This window comes from Phyllostomus hastatus, unplaced genomic scaffold, assembly GCF_019186645.2.
Source record: "Phyllostomus hastatus isolate PE091 unplaced genomic scaffold, TTU_PhHast_1.1 phas_scaffold_11, whole genome shotgun sequence".
NCBI lineage: Eukaryota > Metazoa > Chordata > Mammalia > Chiroptera > Phyllostomidae > Phyllostomus > Phyllostomus hastatus.
Window position 1 is genome coordinate 3,110,749 of NW_025334005.1, and position 24,767 is coordinate 3,135,515.

At 62.0% G+C, this 24,767-nt stretch overlaps 2 protein-coding genes across 2 annotated transcripts; both read right to left on the reverse strand.

Moving 5' to 3' along the window:
* Positions 1-4,400: 4,400 nt before the first annotated feature.
* On the reverse strand, positions 4,401-15,456 carry SART1 (spliceosome associated factor 1, recruiter of U4/U6.U5 tri-snRNP). The gene is made up of 20 exons (XM_045855437.1): positions 15,076-15,456; positions 13,091-13,148; positions 12,671-12,726; positions 12,048-12,174; positions 11,821-11,926; positions 11,479-11,556; positions 11,274-11,373; positions 11,041-11,183; positions 10,714-10,920; positions 10,022-10,146; positions 9,807-9,940; positions 9,574-9,707; positions 6,921-7,094; positions 6,689-6,799; positions 6,318-6,405; positions 5,723-5,813; positions 5,475-5,610; positions 4,805-4,894; positions 4,575-4,696; positions 4,401-4,485 (listed from the first exon to the last, which is right to left on the reverse strand). Exons 1-20 carry the CDS (start codon positions 15,386-15,388, stop codon positions 4,467-4,469), a joined length of 2,412 nt encoding a protein of 803 aa, XP_045711393.1. The 5' UTR covers positions 15,389-15,456; the 3' UTR covers positions 4,401-4,466.
* Positions 15,457-16,728: 1,272 nt separating this feature from the next.
* LOC123829497 (testis specific 10 interacting protein) lies at positions 16,729-24,367 on the reverse strand. The gene is made up of 8 exons (XM_045855279.1): positions 24,236-24,367; positions 23,447-23,580; positions 22,603-23,333; positions 22,276-22,429; positions 20,479-20,649; positions 17,900-17,999; positions 17,579-17,691; positions 16,729-16,861 (listed from the first exon to the last, which is right to left on the reverse strand). The coding sequence occupies exons 1-8, from the start codon at positions 24,362-24,364 to the stop codon at positions 16,729-16,731; spliced, it is 1,665 nt and encodes a 554-aa protein (XP_045711235.1). The 5' UTR covers positions 24,365-24,367.
* Between the last annotated feature and the right edge of the window lie 400 nt (positions 24,368-24,767).

Consider the following 24,767-nt stretch of genomic DNA (forward strand, 5'->3'; position numbering starts at 1 on the left):
TTTCTGTTGCTAAGCCAACATTTTTTAGCTCTCTTTTTCAACAAAGTTTTATCATGGAATTTTTTTTTTAGATTTTATTTCATTTTCAGAGAGAGGAAGGGAGGGAGAAAGAGAGGAAGAGAAACGTCAATATGCAATAGATAGGCTGCCTCTCGCGTGTCCCCCACTGGGGACCTGGCCCGCAACCCAGGCGTGTGCCCTGACTGGGAATCGACCTTGACCTTTCGGTTCGCAGGCCATTGCTGAATCCTCTGAACCACACCAGCCAGGGCTAGTGGACATTTTGAAACATGCTCAAACGTGGATGGAATGGAATAATTAAACCCCTGTGCCCATCTTTCAGTTTCAATACTATTAACATCTTGCTAATCCTGCCTCACATGTACCTACTCCCCATGTCTTTTTATTTTTTTTAATATTTTACCCATTTATTTTTAGAGACAGGGGAAGGAAGGGAGAAAGAGAGGAAGAGAAACATCCATGTGCAAGAGAAAGATCAATCTCCTTCCTCTCACACATCCGCAACCAGGGACCTGACCAGGAATCGAACTGGTGACCTTTCACTTTACAGGCTGATGCCCAACCCGGTGAGCCAGGCCGGTCAGGGCTTTTTATTCTTCAGTACTGGAGTATACATGTGAATGTATGTGCAGATTACATTCATACATGTGTGTCTCTAGCATAAGAGTTAATTTTTCCCTAACCACCACGCCAGTACCACGCCCAACGCAATTAATTCCTTAATGTCATCTAGTAGCCAATCTGTTCAAATTTGCCTGGTAATCTCAATTTTTTTATTTGAATCGGGATCCAAACGAAGTGTCCATTGTGTCCCTCTCAATGTCTCCTGCACCTTTTTCATCTGTCGCCTTTTCTCATGCCTTCTGTTTTATTCAACCAGCTCATCTGCCTGTGGAATCTCCCTGGTGATGACGCCTAACACGTTCCTCTGTCCCCCCCTGCTTTCTGGACACCGGCAGGTAAACCCAGGGCCATTATTCGGAAAAGAATGCTTCCCAGGTGATGTTACCGCATCGTGCAGGGAGGCCTGTTCTGCTTTTAACAATGTCAACGTTGAAAGTGGGTTCAGCAGCTGATGGCAACGTGCGCTTGTTACAAGGTTTCCTGTCGACTTTCACCTGCGGGCTTGGCGGCCGCTGACCATCACTGCCCGCATCCTTCGTTAACGAGTTAACGAGGCACTGAAAACAGGTGGCTTCCCAGTGCTATCCCCAGTTCTCTATCTTGAGCTGGGATTTTTCCGTAAGGACAAGCTCTCCATCATCAACCATTTGGTTACTCTGAAATACAATTAGTACAGGAGAGGCAGGGAAATCCTGGATTTTTTTTTTGTCTTTTTCTTCCTCTTAAACCAATTTCAGCATAAAGATTCAGTGCTATACTAAAGATTTAGTGTAAAGAGTCGGAGCCCAGTCAGGAGATTTAAACGTTTATCAGTTACTTTTTTTTAAAGAATTTTATCTATTTCTTCTTAGGGAAGGGAGGGAGATAGAGAGGGAGAGAAACATCAATGTGTGGTTGCTTCTCATGCATCCCATACTGGGGACCTGGCCCACAACCCAGGCACGTGCTCTGACTGGGAATCGAACCAGTGACCCCTTGGTTCGCAGGCCCAAGCTCAATCCACTGAGCCACGCCAGCCAGGGCCCGATCAGTTACTGGAACTGTGAGAATTTTATCGAAAGAGTTGTTGATGAGATCTTTGAGCACCGTAAAGGCAAAAGGTGGGCTCTGAGATACCACTGAGAACTGGAAGCAGCAGCTACCACCCGAGTGGGAGCCAGGGGGGCTCTGGAGCTGGGGAACGTGCCAGAATCACGCAGGCAGTGGGTGGCGGGAAGACCCAGGCCCACGGCCAAGGAAGGGAAGGGAACTTCAATGTTTATCATGTCACCAGACGTTCAAGCCCCAGAAGCCCGACCCCGCAGAGCGGGCCCCTCGCCTGACTGGCCCCTCAGGTCACCCCCAGTCTGCACATGGACCGCCTGGGTCCTGAGGCCACCACGGGACAATGACAGGATCAGATGGGGAAGCCGGGACAGGGGGCCTCGCTCGGTCCCAGGGGCACCAAGAATAGCACCTTGGGTGAAGACGGGTGGGAACTCAGCCCACCAGCGTGCTCCAAGGGCCTGTGCCCGGCAGCCCCGAGGGGCACCTTTCCCCCACTGCACCAGGGTGCCTAGGATGCAGGGCCCTGCCTGGGCCCCCAGAGTATGAATTGGAGAGAAGGCGTGTTAAACCCAGCCAGCTCTGGAGGAGGAGGAGGGGAGGGAGCAGGTTCCTGGTCCTGTGGGCTGGACAGTCCTCACCACACTGTGGGGGAAGCACCAAAAGGGACCATTAGCTGACAGGAGGGGCACAGGCTGAAGGGGTCTGGAGGACCTGAAGGGGGTGGGCACAGCCAGAGAGAGCAGGACCACCAGAGAAGAGGGGCCCCATCCTGCCCCTGCACAAGGCCCGGGCCGCGCCTGCCTCGGACAGTCGGCACGGAGGACCCACACCAGGCCGAGAAGGGCCTTCACATCCGGCAGTGTCCTTGGTCAGTGGCTGCGCCTCGTCGGAGCCCCACGGGCCCGGGCAGCAGGTGCTCAGCACGCGTGTGCTGAAGTCACGAGAGGACAGGAGTTCTCAGCTCTGCTTTACGCCAGCCCCGCGAGTCTGAGATCACGTCCCGAGACGCACACAGGAACGCCGGGGTTCAGTGGTATTTGTTGCCCAAGGTCAACCAGCGAGTGAACGGAAGAGCGCCCGGGGTCAGCGCCCAGCTTGCCCCCAGCCCCGGCTGAGAGCTCGCTGACCGTCATACCGGCCTGCTCCACGGCACCGCTGCCTCAGTGCCCCCGGGCCGCCGAAGCACTGCCGGCGGGCCCTCCACTGGGCGGCCAGGCCGGATGCACACCCTCCCTGGGGGTCGGGCACCAAAGGGTTCAGGGACCCCGATCCCTCCTAGGGGCTGAACTGACTCAATCCCCGCCCCTGGCCCGGCCAGGTGGACAGGCGCTCTGGGGAGGTGTTAGCGTGCATCAGGCAGGGAAGGGTAGGCACCTGGCCTGGGGGTCAGCAGCCACAGGACAGGACAGGAGGTCACGATGGTGTCAACTGGACAGGCTTCCTGGAGGAGGCCCACCTCTGCAAGACCTGCCAAGCCCCTGTCCGCCACTTCCTGCCCTCCCAGTCGCCAGGGTCGGAGTTCAGAGGAAGCCTGGTCCACGGCTGCCGCAGGCCCTTCTGGCTCCGACGATGGCGACGGCCCCCTGACCATTGGACTGTCGCCTGCAGGGGATGAAGCGTGGGCTTCGCAACGAGCTTGGCCAGGGCCGGTGCCACGGGCCACCCCCAGGGACACGGCACTGCCTGTCGACACCAGACGGCCCGTGTGGGCTTCTGGGAGAAACGGACTGAGGCTCCTCAAACCCTAAGCGCAGGCCGGACGCCCCGCGGGCACCAGGGCACCACCGAGGGGCCCGAGGGAGGAGCTGAGGCACAGACTCAGTCGGGCCGACCGCAGGGCGGGGAGGCGGGGGCCCAAGAAAGGAGACTGCAGGGCGCGTCTGCCGAGCAGAAGCTGCCGCCCAGAGCCGTCGGCTAAGGCGGCTGTATTCTGTTCTTTGCTTACGTTTCTCATTTTTGAAACAACCTGAGCCATCTGGAACACATCCGGACGTAGGCGGGGGCGGGACCCGGTCTGTCCAGCTCCCTTGGGGAGCCGCGTGTCACCCTTCCCCGTTTCCGGGCCCGGCGGCCCCTCGGCAGCACTGCAGGCCTCCTCCTCCGAGTCACCCCAGGACGCCCGTCTTCCCCGCTGCAGCCGCTCCCGGGACCGGTCTCCGGGGGGACACTCGACCCAGGCCCTGCCCTGCCAGGCTGGGCAGTCTGGGGCCTGGCAGGCAGTGACTTGTGTGGCACTGGAAACTGGGTGCCCGAGCCTCCACTTCTTACCAGAAGGTCTGTCTTGCAGGAGACAGATCGTGACCTTCAGGGTGGTGGGGGAGGGGGTTGACAACGTAAACCACTGGCCTGGCTTCGGCTGGCTGGTGGCCAGGGTCGGGGGGAGCGCCTTAGAGGGTCCAGGCTGGTTCTCTCCCTGCATCTTGTTTAGTTATTCACGTCTTCCGACGACCAGGCCTCACCTCGCAAAGGCCAGACTCTGAGCCATGTCACCTCCGAATTCCCGGTGAATGGATGAGTGAATGAGCTCATTTGATCTCCGTAAGACGCCCTGCACAAATGGCGGAACTGAGGCTCAGAGAGGCTCAGTGACTTGCCCGAGGTCGCACAGCGGACCACTCAGCCTGCCCGAGGATGGCGTCGATGCTCCTGCCAACACTGCCTGCCTCTCCTCCTGGTCTAACCCTGGACTCTGCACCATGACCAGGGAGGAAAAAATAAGAAGGGACCTTTATTTAATATTAAAGTCGGGGCAGGGAGTGGAAGCGAGGGCGGCCTCACTTGGTGATGGTGTTCCTGCAGAGAGAAGACAGGCATGAGGCTGCAGTGCGAGCACCGGGCCCACCGCCCGCCCCCCTCCCGGGCCCCCGCGCCGGCCCACTCACGCATTCATGCTCTTCCCACTGCCACTGAGCACGATGTACGGTGTCTTCTGGGCCTTCTGCTTCTCCTGGAGCAGAGCCACGGTGCCCAGGGGCGTGTCGCTGGAGCTCATCTTCTTCAGGAGCTGCGGGGCCGTGGCCAGTTAGCACCAGAAGGACCAGCCCCAGCCACCAGCCCCCCGGCACCGGCGGATGCAGAAGCCACCCCCCCCCCTTCCCCAAGGGCCACCCACCGCCTCCTCGTCCAGCTTCTTCATCCGCCGCTCTGTCTTCATCTTGCCCGAGCCTTTCCCGTGGAAGCGGTGGGACAGCTGCCGGAAAGCCTGAGGACACCGGCAGGGACTGTGTCAGAGCTGCCCATGCCCCACAGGGCAGGGGAGGAGTGGACACCCGGCTGACCCAGGGTGGCGGGCAGGGGCTGGGAGAAGGGGAGACGGGCTCTGGAGAGAGGCGCGCTGCGCTGGGGGCACGCAGGGTCTCGGGTGAGACCTGCTGGGCTGAGGCGGGCCAGGTCACATGGGGTCGGGGGAGGCCAGCAACCCCGGGGCGTGTGTGGGGAACAGCACAGGTGGGGTGGGGTGGGGGTGCAAGACGGGGAGGGGGCAGCACAGTCAGGCAAGCGCCGCCAGCGGGAGCTGGGGGTCGGGGGGGCACAGGAGCAAGTCCAGGGCCCGCACCCTGCCCGCCAGAATGGTGCCCCGAGGGCAGGCGCAGCCACTACAGGGGCAGCTGAGCAGAGGAGCCCGCTGCCCCTCCCACCAGGCCTGTGAGGGGGACCGCTATGCCCACCAGAGAGGACGACACGGGGGGACGACAGAGCGCCGGATGCTTCCCCATGGCCCCTGGCCAGCGGCCAACTGAGCCCGGGCTCCGCCGTGCCCCCTGGCCCCCAGAGGCCCTCACCTCCTTTGGGGTGAGCTTCCGGCCCGTCTCGTCCACGTACTCGATCTTAACGTCCGGCTTGTAGCCGTCCTTCTCCTTGAAGTCCTGGGTGAAGCCGCGGTACTCCTCCCGCCGGCTGTACTTGTCATCGATGGCCCTGACCCGAGGCAGAAGGGGCGTCAGGGCCGGCCCCCGCCCACCCTGCCTGGGGGCCGGGCGGTCCCAAGCGGGCGCCAGCCCCCAGCCTCCGCCCACCCTGCCGCACTCACATCTTGTCCTCGATGCAGTACACCGCCGACGGCAGGGACTTGTTGGGGGCCTTCACCCGGGCCACCTTCTGCACCGTCGTCTCCAGCAGCCCTGGGGAGGGAGGCAGTGAGACCCCGGACTGTCCACCCCAGCCCAGGGGCGCAGCCCCAGGGGGGCCTGGCACCCTCGACTGCACAGGGGGCCCTGCGGGGACCTCACAGCCGGGCTGTGCGAGCAAAGGCGTCAGGCCTGCTTTGCAGACAAACGGAAGAGACCCGGAGGAATCAGCCCTTGTCGAGGGCCACCGACCAAGTAAATGGTGGAGCTGGGATCCTAACGCCGGGGTCTCCGTGCCGTGGCCCGGACTGCTTCAAGGCCCCCCATCCTTCCTCAGGGGAGACACTGGGCACCGAGAGACAAACGGTGCTCTGTCGGGGGCACGTGAGCAAAGCCGTCACAGGTGGGATGATAAAGAGCAGGCCGTACAGCCCCAAGACCGCCCCCCACTGGGTGCAAACGGAGCGGCTAGCAGCCCCGGGCGCAGGGGAGAGACAGCGGAGGGGACCGGAGCAGGCTGTGCGGGCACCTGGCTGCACGGCGCCCGGAGCCTCTCACCTTTGTTCTGGCACAGGAGCAGCGCGGCCGCCAGCCCTCTGTTCACGATGGGCTCCTCGTCCAGGATGGTGGTGGAGGAGGCCGAGAACTGGGGGGGCGACACACGGGGGCGAGTGGGCCAGGGGGACTCTTCTCCCCCTGTACCCACCAGTCAGCCCCCACCTCACCCGGCTGTGGTCCTTCCCTCGGCCGGGCCCCGCGTGCCCAGACGCCTCCCTCAAGCCTCGCGGGGAGCCTGGGAGGCTGAGGCGCTGAGACACCGAGGGGCTTGCCACCAGCCGAAGCCTCGAACCGCACCGCCCCCCCCCCGCCAAGGCTGTGTGGTCCCGGCCCGTCCACGCCCCCAGCCCCTCCGCGCCGCCCCTCCTCACGTCCTGGTGCTGCTTCTCCTCGTCCAGGTTGACCGTGCTCCAGCCGATGTTCTCCTCCCCATCGGACTCGGAGCCGCCGTTGGCCGAGCGGTCCTCGTCCCGTTCAAAGTCCTGAGGATGCAAGCCCAGCATCAGCCCAGGCGCACCCCTGCGGACCCCCAGGGAAGCCCACCCCGCCCCCGGTCCCGAGCAGCGCAGGTCTGTGGGGGCAGGGGGCTGCCCGAACACCCACCATGAGCTCCTCCTGCTCCTCGCGGTTGCCAGCCAGCCCGTAGGTGGGGATCTCCCCCAGGGTGCGGCAGAACTCCGACGTGGCGTTGAACACGATGGCCCCCTTCCGCTCGGGGTCCTCCTCCTCCTCCCAGCCCCGCTGGCGGGACTCCAGCTTCTTCACGATCTCCACCACCTGGAGGAGCAGCGAGCGGCTGTGGGCAAACCCAGAAGGCGCCGGGACGCTGCCACGGAGACCCAGGAACCCAAGGTCCTCCCTGGGAGCAGCAAGACACGCCATGCCCACTGCCCACAGCGGACCTCTGACGGCCCCCACGTCCTCCCTGACCCCAGTCTGCTGTCCACTCTGCACCTGCACCAATCTCGCTGGACTAGGTCACTCCGCTGCTCCAAAGCCATCAGTGGCTCCCTACTGCCCTTTGGACCAACATCCAAAACCCTACGTGGCCATCGTGACCATGGCCCTGCCAACCCTTTTCCAAAGCCCCTCAACTGACTACCTCAGCCTCAGACGCCCCCCTCCAGGGCCGGGAGTGCACCAGGGCCTCTCTTGCCGCTTCCTTGCCACCCACCTCTTCTAGAACCCCCCACCCTCCCGACGCTGCAGGGCACTCAGACGCCCCCTGGAACTTTCCCGTGCTCCCAGCACTGAGTGCCCCGACCACCCACACCCCTGCCTTCCCTCCTGTCTCGGACGCCCACCCCCCTACCTGGTACGGCCGAGGCCGCTCAAACTCTGCTCCTGACACTACGCCCCGACTGCACCCACTCTGTCCCCTCTGTGGCGTCACCGCCAGAGCACAGGATAATCTGGGACCCCCACCCTGAAAAAAGTGGTCTTCAACACGCAGCCTCACTGCTCTGCCCTCCAAAGCAACCTCCTCAGAGAAGTTTCTAGCCAGGGCACCCACTTCTGCACCCCTTCCCTTCCACGTTACTGTACTTCTTTTTTAATGAACGTCACCATAAACCTAAAAGGGTTGTATCTAACAATGCATTTTTCTTTTAAAATAATAGCAATAAGCAAACGCACACCCACCACCCGAGTACCCTTCAGGGCCCCACATCTGTGGTCACAATTCCCTGTCCTTCCTTCCAGGTTCACCACGTCGGGACGACCACAAACAGTGTGTCATTTTGCCGTGCGTTCTTCAAACATCATGGAATCTGAATCTTGTAATTCTTCTAGTTTGCATTTTTTTTTTAGATTTTACTCATTTATTTTTTCAGAGAAAGAGAGGAAGGAAGGGGGAGAGAAACATCCATGTCTGGTTGCCTCTCACACGCCCCCAACTGGCAACCTGGCCTGCAACCCAGGCGTGCGCCCTGACTGGGAACTGAACCGGCGACCTTTCGGTCCACAGGACGGTGCGCAGTCCACTGAGCCACGCCAGCCAGGGCTGATCTGCTTTTTATGAAACTAACATGCTACTAAGCTAATGAGGCACCTTGATTTGCTTTTTAAAAAAATATTTTAACAGTGAATCTTGACATGAGTGGCTCCAGTTCGCTGGCTTCCCACTGCACGGTCACCTCCCACGACGGGAGCAGAACTCAGTCCGGGCGTCTCGTGCAGCGAGGATGGGCGTGTCCTGCCGCCACTCGGGATGCGGCCACGGGCTTGTTTCCTGTGCGCACGGGCAAGCGTTTCTCCGGGCCGCAGGTGACACACACACACTCACACGTGCGTGCACACACACACTTTCACTATAAAAGCATGTGCTGCCGTCTCCCCTATCTGATTAGACTCACGAGCCCTGCAAAGTGCTAAGGATTCTGGCAGCTCCACGCCGCACGCTAGGCTTCGTCAGACTCGGGCGTCTGAGACAGGCGGCGGGGGCGTGGCCTGTGAGTCACTGCTCCAGCTCTCCCGTCCGGGACCACGGCAGGAGCTGAGCCCCGCCGGGCATTCCCCTGGCCGCTCACCTTCCCTGGTCTGTGCACTGCCTGCTGGGTCTTTGGCCCGTTTCTGTCTTGCCAAGTCTTTGTTCTTTACACATTCTTGACACCAGCCCACGGACAGTTACACATATGGGCGAGTCTCTTCTTGGGGCCTTTTCACATTCTTCATGATACCTTTTAAAGAAAACTTAAGTTCCTAATTTCTAAGAAGAAATGTTAGGTTTTTTCCTACATGGCTTATGCTTTACATTTACATCTTTAAAAACCTCTCTCTTGAAATAGGCCCATCACAAGAAGACAAACACTCTGCGGTTCCACCCCAAGGAGGCCCCGCGAGGAGTCCCACTCACAGACAGAGAGCAGAGCGCGGGGTGCCGGGGCGGGCGGGGTGGGAGCGAGTGCCGGGGCCAACGGGGTTTCCGTCTCACGAGAGGAACGGAGTTACGGGGATGCACGGTGGCGTCTGCGCAACAATATGGATGCGCTACTAGACTATACACTTAAAAATAAGATGATATGTGTCATCATGTGTATTCCTTTTTTCCTCTTTTTGTGTATTTTGAACACAAAAGAGGAAAAAATCTTTCTCTACCATCAAGTCGTAAACACAACCCCCTGTGTTTTCTGAAACACCGTGTTTTCACCTTGGACACCTGCCCCATCTGCAAGTGAACTCCGGGTCGGCGTCAGGTCCGGCTCGGCCCCGCTGAGGCCCGGCCCCCCGTGCCCACACCCGGCCGCGGGGTCCCTACCTTCTCGCCGCTGTCCCGCAGCTGCTGCAGCTGCCGCAGCCGGCGCCCCTTCTCCAGCTGCTTCTGCAGCTCCAGCTCCGCCTCGTCCTCCTCCAGCGCCTCCGGGGACCCGGGCGGCGGCCCTCCGCCCTCCTCTGGTGGAGACAAGGAGATGCCTGCTCAGGCCGCCCTCTGGGACCCCCCCGGCTCTCCCCGCCGGCCCCTCCACCCGTCCTCAGCCGGCGGGCGCTCACCCTCATCGCTGATGTCCATGTTCTCCACGCGAGTGTCATCCGACTGCGGGGGCTGGGGCGCGGGCTCCTTCTCCTCCTCCTCCGGGGCCTCCTCGTCCCCCTCGGGCACTCGGCGCCGACCCCGGCCCCGCAGCCTGGGCGAGAGAGACCGCTCCAGTGGGCAGCGGCCCCCAGGCCGGCCCGCCCCCACCCCCCGCCCCGGTGTCCAAGCCCACCTGGAGCCGAAGTCCCCGTCTTGAGTCTGGTCCCCAAGAGGCAGCAAGTCGTCGGCCTGCACTATCACCTCCTTCTCCTTTTTGCGGATTTTCTTCACCTTCCGCTTGGTCTTTTTGAAGGTCACCTGAGGGGAGGGGAGGAGAGGGGAGACGTGAAGGGGGAAGCGGGGAGGCGGGCCACCACCAGCCCACGAGGATGAACGCTTCCTACAGGAAACAAGACGTGGGGTGTGTGCGTGTCACCCCACCAGCGAGGTGAGGAAACTGAGGCACAGCGCCTAAGTGCCTTGCCCAGGGTCCCCCAGCAGCTCAGGGGGAGAGTTGGGGCTGTGACTCTCGGCCGTGAGGCCCCAGGGCCTGCTCTTGGCCACTCAGCCATGCAGGCTGCTGAGCCGGCCGATCGACCTCTGTGTTCACCCAGGAATCCCCAAAGCGAAACCCACACACAGCCCCAGAATCGCCACTTACCAGATCGTCACTAACCCTGCACCAGCCCGAAAGAGGGGGCTCCCACCACCCCCACTTCAGATGGTGCACCTCAGGCTCACAGTTACGAGGCTCGCCTGTGGCACAGGCTGGCCACCGGGCAGAGCCTGAGCTCAGACGCAGGCCCACCTGGCTCCCGGTCCCTGCTCTGCCCACCCCCACTGCCGCCCCAGCACCTCCCCGGGGCTGCCGACCACGGAGCTCACCATCTCCTCCGGTGTGAGGTACTCGGAGGCCAGCCGGGGCCCGACCGCGCTCAGGGACTGAGCTTGCAGCCGCAGCCTGGCCCGGATCTCTTCGAGCTCGCGTTCCCGGAGGCCGTCGGCCACGCCGCCCTGCTCCAGGCGGAAGGAGTGCGGCCGCTCGCCCTCCAGCTCCTCGTCGTACTTGGACAGGATGGAGCGGGGCTTTTGCTGCAAGGCGAGAGGTACAGGTTGGGACCCAGCCTGGCCAGTGGAGAGCCCCAGAGCCGCCAACCCCTCAGAGCCCGCACGGCCCAGGTGCCCTGCCCCAGCCCCGCGCTGCCCGCCTGCCTGGGCCAAGTCGTCCACGCTCTCGTCCTCTGCGTAGGGCAGGTAGTCGGGCTTCTTCTTCCGCAACTCCACGTTCTTCTCTGCCCGCTCCTTGTCCACCAGGTTCACGTTCACCAGCACGTCCTCCTCCTCCTGCAGCACCCCTGGGGACACGGCGGGGGCAGCGGGCAGTCACACCTGCCCTCAACTCAGCAGCGCCTGCGCCCCACCCAGAGGACCCCAGCGCAACCCACCCTTGTCCTTGAGGGTGAGGATCATCGTCTCCCCCTCCCTGAAGGAATCCACGGCGTGCTCCACGGTGAGGCCCTGCAGGTCCCGGGCGCTGTACAGGTTCTAGAAGGAAGGGGGAGGGTCCAGCCGGGTCAGGAGCCCTGACCCACGCAGTCCCGGAGCCCCAGCACCAAGGACAGCGTGCCGCCCCCACCCCACCCCCCTCACCTGCCGCCTCTGCCCGAACTCCTCCTCCACCAGAGTGCTGACACCAAACTCTTGGTCCATCTCCTCCAGCAGCTTGGCCTGCGGGACAAGGGGCGGGGCACAAGGACCTATGACCTCAGGGCTACTGAGGGTCACCGGAAGACCCACAGTGCTTTCTCAAGTGGGAGTACAAAAAGCGTAGACCTTGTGGGAAAGCCACCAAGAATGCAGAGCAGATGCCATTGACCACGGACCTCCCAGCCCCCTGAGCCCGGCCTCCCCTCCCTGGGTCAGCCTCCTGCCTCACCAGCTCCCCTGGCGCCAGAGGCACCGAGCAACGCCCCCGGCCACCCAGGTCCTCACCCTCTTCTCTGCCAAGTCCTTCTCCTTCTGAAGCTGCCGGCTCCTCTCGATCCAGGCCGCAGTGTCGTCCAGCCAGGGGTCGTCCTCTCCCAGAGTCTTGATCTTCCTGAAGAGGGAACACGTGAGCCTTCGGGAGCCCAGCCCCTCCTGCCCAACCCCGGCCACAGAGCTCCTCGGCGGCCTCCTTGGGCCCTTCCCCTGCCCGCCCTGGCTGGGGCCCCCCTCACCCCAGCTTTTGGTTCAGGAGGCGCTTTTCTTTGGCAGCCGCCAGCTTCTCTCGTAGCTCCTCTCGCTGCCGCAAGGCCATGGGGTTGATGATGTCGGCCGCCACGGGCTCCTCCTTGGTGCCCGCCTCTGGAAGGGGGGCCCAGACGTGAGCCCATGCCTGCCCACGGCTGGTGGGGAGAGGAGGGAGGCACTCACCCGGCCCCCTTCCAGCTCGGGGGGCCAGAAGGGGCCAAGGGAAGGGGGAAGGATCCTTCCCTTCCCTACCCCCGCTTTACCCCCCACTCCCATGCCATCCCACACAGCATGATGGGACCCTCTGTGCCTTCCAACCCCCCCCAAATCACGCTTAAAAAAACAACCCAACACCCACACGGCCCCGATCAGTCTGTGGCGACTGCGTGCATCCCTCAGCCCTTCTAATGCCGCCTGGCGCCCGAGCGAGGTGGCAACGCCCACCGTCCAAACTTGGAGAACAAGCCGAGGGCCATGGCGACAGCAAGGAGTCCCGTCCCCACCGAGAGCGCACACACACAGACCGCGACGGCGACTGAGCGTCTGCTCCAGCCCTGCTCTCCTCCACCCACACGCCCTGCCTCACCCCCGTCCTCGGCCACACACTCACCCTTCTTGACGGCATTGACCTCCAAGGGTTTCAGCCCCAGCTTTGCCCGGAGTTTACTGAGGACAAGAGATACAAGTGTTAGGAGCTGTCAAAAAATAAAAATGAGTCGGGGCACCAAATGCATTTCTGGACACACATGGGACTGAGCGGCGCGAAGGGTCCCAGACACAGGGCCGGACCGGGGCGGTCCGCGGCATGGGAGGGCCTGGCCTCCAAACCAGGGAACGAGGGTGCTGGGCCCTCCTGCCCCGGGCCGGGGGCTCAGTGTCCTCCCCAGAGCTCAGACGGTGGGCTAACGTGGTTTACGGCACGTCCGGTTCCAACCGGAGCGCCCTTGTATGCGAACAGCCTCCCTAACGCGGCCGCTCCACACCTGCCTGTTTCAGGAGGAAGAGGTGGAGACAGGGGAACAGGACTTACTTGGTCTCCTCGATGCTGAGTGACGAGGCATCTCCCGAGCTGGGTTTGGAACTGGCAGCTGGAACGACAGGACGCAGGGCTCAGGAGCTGAACGCGCATCCAAGAAGCCACATCCTCGGCCCCGGCTGCAGGGCCGCAGACGAGGGCCCTCGCCAGCACCGGCCTCCCTGAGACTCGGGAACACGGCAGCTGTCGCCCAGCCGCGTGCCTCCTTCTGGCTGAGTCCCAGTCCTGAGGAGCCCTCCTCATCGACACACCTTCTCTCCTTGGCCCCAAATGCCCGACTTTCCGCACCCCTCTCTTTGCTACGCCTTCCCTTTGTGTGTTCTGTGTTTGGAACCTGCACTGCCCGCTCGGGCTTCACTCCGAACGACAAAGTCCCAGCCAAACGGCAAGACCACGTGCCACGTCCCTCAGGACGTCCGGTTCAACCGTACATCAATCAGAACGAGCTGCTCCCCCAGACTCCACAGCACGGTCGGCCACTTCTGGGCCCGTTACTCCCCGCGAGGCAGGGACCGTGTCGGCAGCATGGCCGTGTCTTCTGCAATTCACGGAGTCAAGAAAAACACTCCTTGCTGTCCTGCTCTGTGCTGGATGTTGGGAACGCAGAGGTAAAGCAGCATTTCAAACTCCCTCCATCCACCTCACGAAGAGAAAACAACTTCACCGAACACAGGCGGAAGCTAGACACCCTCAGGTGGCGCTGCCCCGACCGAACTCCCGCGGCACGCCGGTCCTTCCTGCACCCCCACCCCACGACCCTCCTCCTCCCCTTCCCTCCCACGGGGACCCTGGATTCCAACCCCTCCGGTGCCCCGTCTCCAGGCTCGCCAGCCTCCTTACGTCTAAATCCAACGGACTCTTTGCAGCTCCGGTTCTGACGGCCGGCGGTGTGCGATGCTTCCGACCACGTCCTTCCAACAGCCCTCCTCCCACAGACCCCGTGACACAAGGCTCAGTGCTTCTCCTGCCTTTTGGCCACTCTCCACCTTTCCCGTGGTGTTATGCTCCACCTTCTACTAAAGTATTAGCATTTCTTGGGCTCTGCCCCTGACCCTGGCTTCACGCTCCCCACTCTCCCGGGGGCCTTCATTTGCCACCGAGTCACTCGCCTCTCCCACATCGCTCCATCGAGCCCAGACCCTGGGTCTCGCCAGTGCACAGCAAATGCAACACTCCCCAAAACTGAGTTCATTATCTTGCCCCCCACATCTGCTTCTCTTTCAAACTCCTCAACTTCAGTGGACGACGCCACGACCCACCTAGCTGCTCAAGCCGAAATTCCAGTCACCCTCAATTCCTTCTTTCCCTTCCACCCTCACGCAAGCGCGTTCACTCCTCTTTGGAACTACCCCTGCCGTCGGGCCGAGTCTCTCCACACCACCGCCGCTGCCGCCACTTTGGTGCAGGCCACTTCTGGCCTCCAGCCTCCACCGCCCTCGACCCAGTTCTCCATGCGGTGATCTTTGCAAAATGTGCACGGGATCAACTCACTCCCGCTTCAAATCCATGGCTCTCTACCACCCCCCAGGACAAAGTTCAGAGTTCTTAATACAGCCCACAGGGCCCTTTCTGTTCAGACCCCTACCTATCTCACAGCCTCAGGTCTCTCCTGCGCGCCCTACACGATTTGCCCTCACCTTACCAGGTTTTGTCTTGCTTCTGACACGTTGACACCATTCCTGTCCCTCCCTCCCTCCCTCCTCCCTTCATTCATTCATTCATTGAGGGCCTGTGAATAGCCAATTAAGGAAAACAAAATCTCTGTCCTCAGAGATTAGTAGAGGAGGGCAACCTTTAACACCAAATACCCTTAAAAAGGCCTTTTGGTAGGTGCTGACGAAGACAACCTGTGGCTGCCTCCACTTGCAAAGCTGGGCGGGCCCTGCCTCCACAGCCTGGGACCCTGGGACCCTGGGACCCTGGGACCCCCGGCCGGCCGCCCGCCCCGCCCCGCCCCCTGCGCAGGCCCCGTGCCTCACCGGCCTCGTAGCCATCGTCGCGCTTTTCCCGCTTCACGCGCCGCTCGGAGGGCTCGGCCTGGCTGCGCTCCCGCCCGTGCGCACTGCTGCGGGCCTCGGTCTCGCGCCGCCCGCTCCCGCGCTCGGTGCCCCGTTCCCGGCTCCGCTTCCGTCGTTCGCCACCGCTGCTGCCGCCGCCGCCGCCGCCGCTCCGGTGCTTGTGTTTTTTGTGCTCCCGATGTCGCGGCGGCTGCTCGGTGGCGCCCCCGGTGCCGGCCGCTGCCGTCGTCCCGGTCGCCTCCTTCTCCCCGCGGTGCTTCTTTGACGACCCCATGGTGGTACGTCTGCCCCGAGCCCGGCCGCCACCGAGCCCAGACGACGCAAAATGGGAAAACTTCCGGGTCGCCCGGCAGCCGCTGTCGTGTTGCCGGAAACTAAGAGCGGCTGCTTCCGTCATTCGGCCAGCGCCTGCCCCAGAGGTTCATGGGAAGGCCGGGATTGGAGCCGGAGTGCTGGGTCTCGGCTCCCTCCCGCCGGATGGGCGTCTTTGAGTCGGTGGTGCAATGGCGCGTGCGCTCATCTGGGTGCGCGGACCTGATGGAGCTCTGGGCCCCAGAGCTATGAGGGCCTAAAGGGCATCTGAGCCGGCGTCCCCGGAGCTGGCGGCCCCTGCCGGGCTTCCCTGCGCTTGCACAGCCCAGCCGCGGGATGCGCACTGTCTCACGGACTTTCCGTGGACAGCTCCCCCGCTCCAGTGAGGCGTCCCCCAATGGACTCCCTGGGGTCGTGCCTCCTTCGGGTGCTGGAGGACCCAGCTTACTCTCCTCCGAGCTCCACAGCCCAGCCTGAGTCCCTCTAACCAGTTTTGTCAGCAAAGGCTGCCTTCCCCGGTTCTCTGGACTTTCCCCCCCAATTTTTATGTATCGATTTTAGAAAGAAGAACACTAATTTGTTGTTCTGATTAGCTATGCATTCATTGGTTGATTCTTGTATGTGCCCTGACCGTATCTAACCGGCAACCTTGGCTATGGGGCTGACGCTCTAACCAACTGAGCTACCCGGCCTGGGTCGGAATGGGTGTTCTAACCTGCGCTCCGTGAACTGCTAAGGAGCTCCAGAAGAACTGTGTGCTTGTGAAACCCCTGAAATGGGGTGCAAAATTTGGCACAACTGTGTGTGTGTGCTTTTTTTCCCCCCGTGAGAGGGGCTATAACTTGAAGTTACTTAAAGTTAAAAGCCCAGTTCACGCAATCCCTCCTGACTCCCCCCACACCCCCACCCCCGAGTTGCGCCATCTGGCGTTCCCCAAGCATACATCTGCTATGGTGTGATGTACGCGCCCCTTCAAAGGTCTGCCCACGCCCCCAACGGACTGGGAGTTCTCAAAGGCAGAGGCCATCCTGTCCTATTCACTCTCGAATTTCTAGGACCCAGCATATGTGCTGGAGGCTGGGGGGTGGGGTGGGGTGGGGGTGCTCTGTGAGATGCCCCACTTCTCGGCAGCAGACAGAAGGCCGTGTGTGCTGGGTGCTGGCGGCTGAAACACCCAGAGCCCCTGGGGGGATGGGGAGATGAGCTCAATCTGCTGCCTACCCACCCACCACATCCTCCTCCCAGCCCACAGCCTCTTCCCACCACCACCAGCAGTTCCACACTGTGTTTTTCATAAAGCCTTTAATTTTTATCTAAGGGACTGGATCTCCAGTCTGGGCTTGGGGTGGACTGCCTCTCGGGCTGGCTGCCGACGGATTCTGTCCTTGGGGGGCTTTGAGAACAGCGCTCCACTCTCTCTGTTGACCTATGCCTCCTTAAAGATGAACACTAGGGTAGAGGCCACTGGGCTCCGCTGCTGCCCAGCCCCCCACCCAGGGACACCCGGGCTGTAGGAGGGGAAAGGGCACTGCCGTTTATGATACAGGTTCAAATCTGGCTCCTATGCTGTGGGACCCTGAGGGACTGACTTCCTGTCTTTGAGCCTCAGTTTCCTTCTTGTGAATTAGGCTTCATAATCCCTGCTCTGCAGCGGGTTACTCTAAAGCATAAGGGACAGTATACAGGGGGGGACTGGCATGCAGCCAGTTCACAACGGAGGCTTGATGTGTAGCCACTCAGATGGCCGAGATTCCCAGACTGACTCTGCTGCTTATTCACTCCCGTGTCCTTGGGAGAGACCCTGCCCCCTCAGGTCTTGAGTTTCTTCACGGAGAAGTGGGGGAATAACCCTGGCCCCACCTTCCTCAGGTGACATGGAGGGCAGAGCCTGGGGATGTACCTGCTGCCTGCTAGAGGAGCGGAGTCTTCGGGGTCATGGAGGGGGGATGCGGGGTGGACAGGGCAGGACTGAAGCTTGGGTTCAGGGCTGCCCACCGAGTTCCCTCGGCCTTTCCCCAGACTCCCAGCCCAAGTTGAAGGGCGACAGGGAGATGGCAGGAGGAGACCCTGCGGGACCCGGAGTGCTGGTGGTGGCGCCCCTTCTCCCCACAGCTGGACAGAGCCAGAGTCTTGGCCAGCTGGACGGCCTCACCTGGGTTTCCTGGAGGTGCCCTTGCTTGTCTCAGCCAGCAGCTGTTTCTCATCCAGGCCCAGGGCCGACAGCACCTGGGAGAAACGCCTGGTCACGGTGAGCCGGGCATTGGCCTGGGGAGAGAGAAAGGGGGGCGGTGTCCTGCTCTGCACCAGGGCCACCGAGGACAAGTGGGGCTCTGCTTACTGAGGGGGTCCAGGGCTTCCACATGGGCTGCAGCCTGGGGTCCCATCTAAGGGGGCCCTCTCCCACTCTGCACCCCCTACCCACAGGCCCAGTGAGAAGCCGTGTTCTCAGGGGGAGGCCACCTGCCTGCCTCACCTGCATGGCCTGCTGGAACAGGTAGGGCCGGGCCTGCACCCTGTGCTGGATGCCCTGCAGCTCGGCCTGGTACTCAACAAAGCGCTCTCGCTCCTGGCGCCTGCGGGGAGACGGGCCTCTGGGCAGCTAGCCCTGGACACAACCCATCCCCACTCGTGAGCCACTCGTCTTCACTGAGGACTATGAGTCCTCCCGCCCTCACCTTTACAAGGCCATTTCACGCCTGTCCTCGCCCTGGATCCCTCCTGAGGTCACTGGGGTAGGAATTAGTGTTTGCCCCACTCTACCGCAGCTCCCCTAGGGCTCAGGAGGGTTGAGCGGCTTGGCCAAGGTTGCACAGCTGGGACCCGAGCTGAAGTCTCCGGGCTGTGCAGCCAGGGCTCGCCCGTCCTCCCAGCCGCCCCTGAGGGAGAGGGGCCAACGCTGGCTTCTGAGCAACTGGGCATCTGCTCGCGCAGCCTCTCCCCTCCCTGGTCCACGCCCGCACCTTCTCCCACTGCGCCTGTGAGGAGGAAGCTGTGGCTTTGGCCACAGCCCTGCGCTGGGCTCTGGGCTGTTTTCTCCTCTGTGCTGTGGCAGGGATCGGACAAGCTTGCCAGCATTTGCTGCGGTTCCCATAAGCAGACAGCTTAGGAAATGGGACACAGGAACTAGACAATGTGTTGCAAATGAAAGGACACATCCCGAAAGATTTCCGCTGGAGAAGCACAAACCCACTTACAAAATCCAGTCTGTGCCCTTCTCAGAAATGTGTCTGCTCAGCAAGCTGAGCCTCCTGACAGCGGGAGGGGCCCTCCGGCCCCATCACACACAGGTCCGGGTACCCATCCGAGAGGCACGAAAGAGAGGCCACAGGGCGTGGTGGCAGCACCCACAGACAGTGTGGGAGGGGAGGGGAGGCTAGCTCTCGCTGGCCCCCGGGCCCTGCAGAAAACACTGCCTTGCAGGGCCCAGACCCTTGGCTGTGAGCCAGGGAGGGAATCTTCCTCTGGTCAGGAAAAGGACATAGACTTGAGCCCTGGCTGCTGTGGCTCAGTGGACTGAGTGCCGGCCTGCGAACCAAAGGGTCACTGGTTCGATTCCCAGTCAGGGCACATGCCTGGGTTGTGGGCCAGGTCCCCAGTAGGGGGCGTGAGGGAGACAACTACACATTGTTTCCCTTTCCCTCCCTTCCCTTCTGTCTAAAAATACATAAGTAAAATATTTTTAAAAAGAAAGAGAGGGAGACTTGAAAACTCATGGCCAGGAACAGAAGTTACTGCCACAAGGAGTCTGCCGTGTAGGAGGGAATTTACAGCAGTTACAAGGGGGCGGGGCGCTGGGAAACATGAGCTGCCATTCAGTCTCCGTCCTGCCCGTGATGTCACGTGCGCTCTCCTGCCTGATCCTTCTGTCATTTCTGTTAGAATTCAGAGAAAGCACGGGTCTGGGAGCCCGAGTGAGGAAGGGGGCGGTGTCCGTGGATGTCGGCCCCGTCCGCCATCATCACCTCTGATCCCATGCAAGGCACTTCACCTCCCCGCCCAGGGCAACCTCTCTGTGCCCTCCCTCCTGGGCAGGCCGGAGTCTCCGCTGCAGCTCAGACGGAGGAAAGTTCCCAGGCTGCGAGGCCCCGTGGGAAATACCTGCTCCCAAGAGGCAAATGAAAGGTGAGGGTTTGAAATACTCATCTCACTGCCATCTGCCCCTTGGAGTTTGAAACCTTCCGCTTTCTGCCTTTGTGAAAAGCAATGAACTTGAGGTCTGGTCAGAAGGCATCTCCCAGGGGGAAGGGAGACGGAGCCAGGAAGGGGCCGCCCTGGTGCCAGCGGCGCCCAGTAGGTGCTCCTTGTCCACGGCAGTGGTGACCTCAGCGTTATCTGTTTCACCTGGCTGGGCTTTGGGGGAAGATCCCGGTGCCCTCTGCCTGAGGACTGGGTGAGCACCGAGCCCTCCCAGGCAGTGGGGCGGGCGGCCAACGGGCTGCCTGGGTTGGAATCCCAGCTTCGCTGCTCACTTGCTACCTTTGGTACATTATTTCCGTTCTCTGAGCCTCTGTTTCCTCATCTGTAGAATCATGGGGATGGCGATAATACCCACCTCATGGGCCTGTTATAAGTCTCAAAGAGATTTTCTTTTAAATACGCATTTGTCTTTTTTTTAATGGTCAAGCTATAGGAAGAGACTAAAACAGATGACTCTTCACCTTGACCATGGGCATTGCCTTCTTCAGGAGTGGGATTATAGGTGCTGTTCACCTTGTGCATCCACTCTTGGTAATAGCTGAACTTTTATAGCAAGTATGCCTGGCTTTGGAACAGAACAAGATTTGAAAGTGATGAAGCACGTAGCACATTGAACCTGAGCGCCTGACAGCTCCTGAGATTGGTACTCCCCAGGCGACGCTGGCCCAGCCCCTCCCCCTGAGCCCCCTTGTCCTGGTCTGTGAAGTGCAGCAAAGGGGCCGGCCGGCCCGCCCGAGCCGCCGGAGGGTGGCAGCGGAGGCTCAGGCCTGAGGGCAGGGGAGGGCAGGGGAGGACTGGGTCTCTTGGGACCTTCTGTCCGTCCCCGCCAGGCCCCCCCGAAGCCGGGCTTCCTACCTCAGCTCTTCCAGTTTCTGCCGGGCGGCCCCCGGCCCTCGGCCCCCTCTGGGCGCATAGGCCGCCAGGCAGCGGGCCACCTGCTGCTGGACCTGCTGCTCCCGGGCGCGCCGCAGCTCGGCCTGCTGCTGCTCCTCCCGCTGCCGCCGCTCCCAGGCCTGCAGCAGGCTCCTTGGGCGGGGTGGGGGAGAACAGGAAGAGAGGTGTGGGGGGCACAGGAGCCTCATGGTGGCGGGGGCGGGGGGGGGGGGCGGGTTCAGGGACCAGGTAGGGCAGTGCGGGGCTAGGTTAGTGTATTTTGGTCTGAGGGACAGGTGGATGGATGAATGGATGGAAAGAAGAAACAAAATGGATGGACGGAGGGGCGGGTGCATGGTGCGGACGGTTGAATAGACACCACCTCGGTTGGCCTGGAAGCTTCTTCCCCCAGATCTCAGGCCAGTTCCTTCTCATCAGTCAGGCCCTGGCTCGCGTGCCGGGGACAGAGAGTCCCTCACCGGCCCATCGACCCCTCTGGTACTGCCCAGCTCTAGCTAAACGCTTGGTTCCTTTATCAATTCTCCTTCTGCCCGAGTACAATGTAAGCCTCCCGGCAGCACAGTTTCTCGTCTGTCCTGATACATTCACCGCCGACGTATCCCCGGCAGCTAGAACAGTGCCCAGCCTGGACAGACACTTGGTTTTGGGGAGTTCCTGCAGACCTGGGTGTGGTCAGATGGAAAGATGGACAGACAGGCAAAGGGGTAGATGCAGTTATTCAGTTAGCATGTATTTATTGAGCATCTACTACGTACCTGGTCCCATGTTGGGCATCAGAGATGCTGTGATTGACAAGGCCTGGCACCCGCCCGCCCTCAGGCTGTGCACAGGGACCGATGGACAGCCCGGCACCCCTGCCACATGGCGGGGCAGGCAAGAGCCATGACGGAGGCGAGCACGGAGGAGAACTGGCGGGGCCCCTGACTGGAGAGCCGAAAGGTGCATCTGAGCGAGCTGGGCAGAGCAGGGAGAGGGCCAGTCCCAGGACAGCAGAGAGGGCCAGCACGGGCCACAACAGCCACTCTGACCGGTGGGCATGGAGACAGGAGCCTCCTTACCGAGGGCGCCGGGCTTTGTCCCGAGGGCGCAGGAGGCACGGGCGGATTTCAGGCAGGAGATGACAGGGTAGGCATGGAGGGCACTACCAGAATGCCGAACGGATTCTCACCTGCCACCTCTAACCCGTCCCTGAGGCCCACTGAGCCAGCCTCCAAGTGGACACCCCTCTCGCCTCTCCCCTGGCCACCTGGTTCAGGCCCGTCCCAGCCCCCACTGATGCCGGCAGCTGCACAGGCTATCCGGACTGCGCCCTCCGTCCCCCACCCCCGTCTCCCGTGCAAGCCCCGGGCACGGCGATCACCCAACTCTGCCGCCATTGTTGTCGCTCCGCCCGCAGGCCCAGAGCCTCGTCGGTCTGGACCGAGTGTTCAACCTTTATATCCCACGGACCATAAGTGTACACTCCGTATGTGCTGCATTGATCACTTAGTTAGTAAATTAGGAGTGGATAGAAGATGGGAAGAGACTGAAAAAGTTGCCCACGTCAACAGACAGTTGGCCAAGCAGACGGACAGACACACAGACAGATGGGTGGACGGAGAGATGGATGGATGGATGGATGGATGGATGGACAGAAGACTGATGAAGAGACGAAGGAAGAGAAGGAGAGGATGGATGACTAAGCGTCACTTGGAGAACTGCCCCCTTCCCTACGCTCTGCCCGGGCCCCCACCCAGCCTCCTCCCCTCTCCACCTCACCTGGTGGCCGCCTGCCGTTTGTGGAAGGTGCGGTTGGGGAAGTTGACGAACAGGAGGGTCTCGTCATCCCCCGAGGCATGGGCCCACTCGCTCCTGTTGGAGGTCTGGACGGCAGCCCGCAAAGCCTTTGAGAGATGCTTTGTGGGACCAGCCCCTGCGGGGAAGAGTCAGAGACTGCCCTCTCTCTCCGCCGACTGGGCAATCCCGCCCAGCCCCTGGAGCCCAGGCCTGCCACCTGCCTGAACTCCTGGCTCAGGCCCTGGCCCCCCAGCCTTCTCCCCGATGTGGAACCTCCTGGGGCACCCGGGCATCGACCCTCACGCTCACCACAGTCCAGGTCTTGCTGTAATTGCTGCCGCAGCTCTTCCAGGTCCCTTGTCCCCTCCAGCTTCGGGGCCCTTGCCTTCCTCCTCCGTGGTCCTCGGGAGTTGCCGGAGCCGGCGCTGCTCCCTTGCCACTGCAGCTCCCCCTCCTCGGAGGCCTCCTCGCAGGAATTCCACCCCTTTCTCAGAGCCCCCGCCCTCCTTCTGGGGGGGGCCCTGTGCTCTTCCTCCTCACCCTCCTCCGCTGCCTCTGCAAACCACTTCTCCCTGGGGATCGGCCCTTTCCTGGGGAGCTGGGGCAGATCCCTCGGGCTCAGACCCCTCTCCGCCTCCTCAGCACTGGGGGCCTCCAGCTCAGCAGCCTCCTCGGACTCCGACTCGGACCCTGACCTCTTCCCAGGCGGCTGGAGGCCACGCTCATGCCCACGGGGCAGCGCCAGCTCTCGGCCGTCCTCTCGGTTGGAAGGGATGGAGACGCAGCTCCAGGCTCTGAGCTGCCGACTTGTCTCCACGTTCTGAGTCTTCGTCTTCCGGCGTGAGCCGTGAGCCTCCAGGAGGTTGGCAGTGGACTTGCAGCTGGACTTGTGCTTGGGGGATACCAAGGCCAAGAGCGGGGCATGCTGGCCAGGGGCCGAGGGGGAGCCAGGCTGAAGCGTAGCTCGACTGTTTCTGGCGACGCGCTCCCAGGCCCACTGGAAAGGGAAGGAGGGTTTCCGAGGGCAGGGGAAGAAGAGACTGAGGAGGGAGAGGGCAGGGGGCAGAGGTCAGGGTCAGGGTGCCAGCCCCCAGCGGGGCCTGACATCCAGCATCCCACCCACCCACCCTCGGCCCTTCCCACAGCTGCTTACTCCTCAGCCTCGGCAGAAGCATGCCCTTTCTTGTTCCTGGCCCTGGACGTCCGGTCCTTCTTCGCAGCCCGCCCTACGCTCTGAGATCGCGGCTGCTGGTCCTGAATCGCACTGTCACCGCTCCCGGGCCTCCTCTGGGCAGAGACAGGAGAGGGGGCCCAGCTCCTAGAGCACCTCGCGCCTCCCCAGGGGGCCTCCGCTTCTCTGCGCCTTGGCTGGCCCTGAAGCGGACTGCCAGCCACCTCAGTCCATGATATTCAAACCGCAGCAGCTCAGGACTTTCACCTTCCCTTCACGCTGCCCCTCACGCCGATGAGAACACCGAGGTTCAGAATGACGTCATTTGGCTAAGGTCACACAGCCAGTAAGCGGAGCCAGGACCTGCACACGTTGAGTCTGTCCCCACAGCCCAGATTTGTCACCATTGCACTGTGCTGCCTCTGGCCCCGGGCGGCTCTTCTGAATGCCCCGCAGGGCCCCGGATTTGTTCAGCCGACGTGGAAGAAACTCGGTGTCCTCCCCACGACGCTGCGCCCCCTGCAGCGCCGCTCCTCCAGAGGCCTGGGAGTCCTCCCCTGGTATCCTCTGGCCTTCGCCCCATCCTGGCAGGCTTCCCTCGGACCCTTCCACCCTCGAGCCTCCCTGGCTCTCACCTGGGCCTCAGCTCCAGCCTCGCGGCCTCTCAAGGGCCTGCCTCACCCCTGGCCGCCCCGACCCCAGAGAGCCAGCCTGCTCTCTGGGAAGGTTGGAAGTGAGCCGTTGGAAGTCCCCCGGCAGGGCCGCCCTCACCTGCTCAGCCTGGGGGATGCCTGAGAGGAGCTTGAGCAGCCCTGGAGCTGTCCCTGGAGCCTGGAGCCGGGGTTCCTGCCCTGGCCTCCGCGACCTGGTCCTGGCCAACTGTTGGTGGGCGTTTAGCATATTGGTGTCCGGCCCCGCCCCCCAGCCCCATCTGCCAGCCTTGGAACTGTCCTCCCCACCATCTCTATGGCAACCAGTCCTCAGCCAGTCTCCAGGGCCCTGGCGAACAGCAGGCCAGGAAGGGTCAGCCAGGGTATGGGAGCCCAACTTCCTTCCGGATGGGACAGTTCAGCAGGATGCTGAGGAGCAGTCCAAGCCTGGGAGTTCAGGGCCAAGTCCCGCCTCTTTAGGCCGCCACACTGACCGGGTCTGAGTCCCCTGTCTCTCCTTGGCCTGCGTTTCCCCACCTGTCTGTAAAATGGACCTCAAGATTCGACCACCTGGAAGGGCCCTCAGGCCCTACGAGGATGGCCAGGCGGCGCCTGAGACGGGCCCTTTCCCTCCGCCTGCCTCCGGGGCTGCC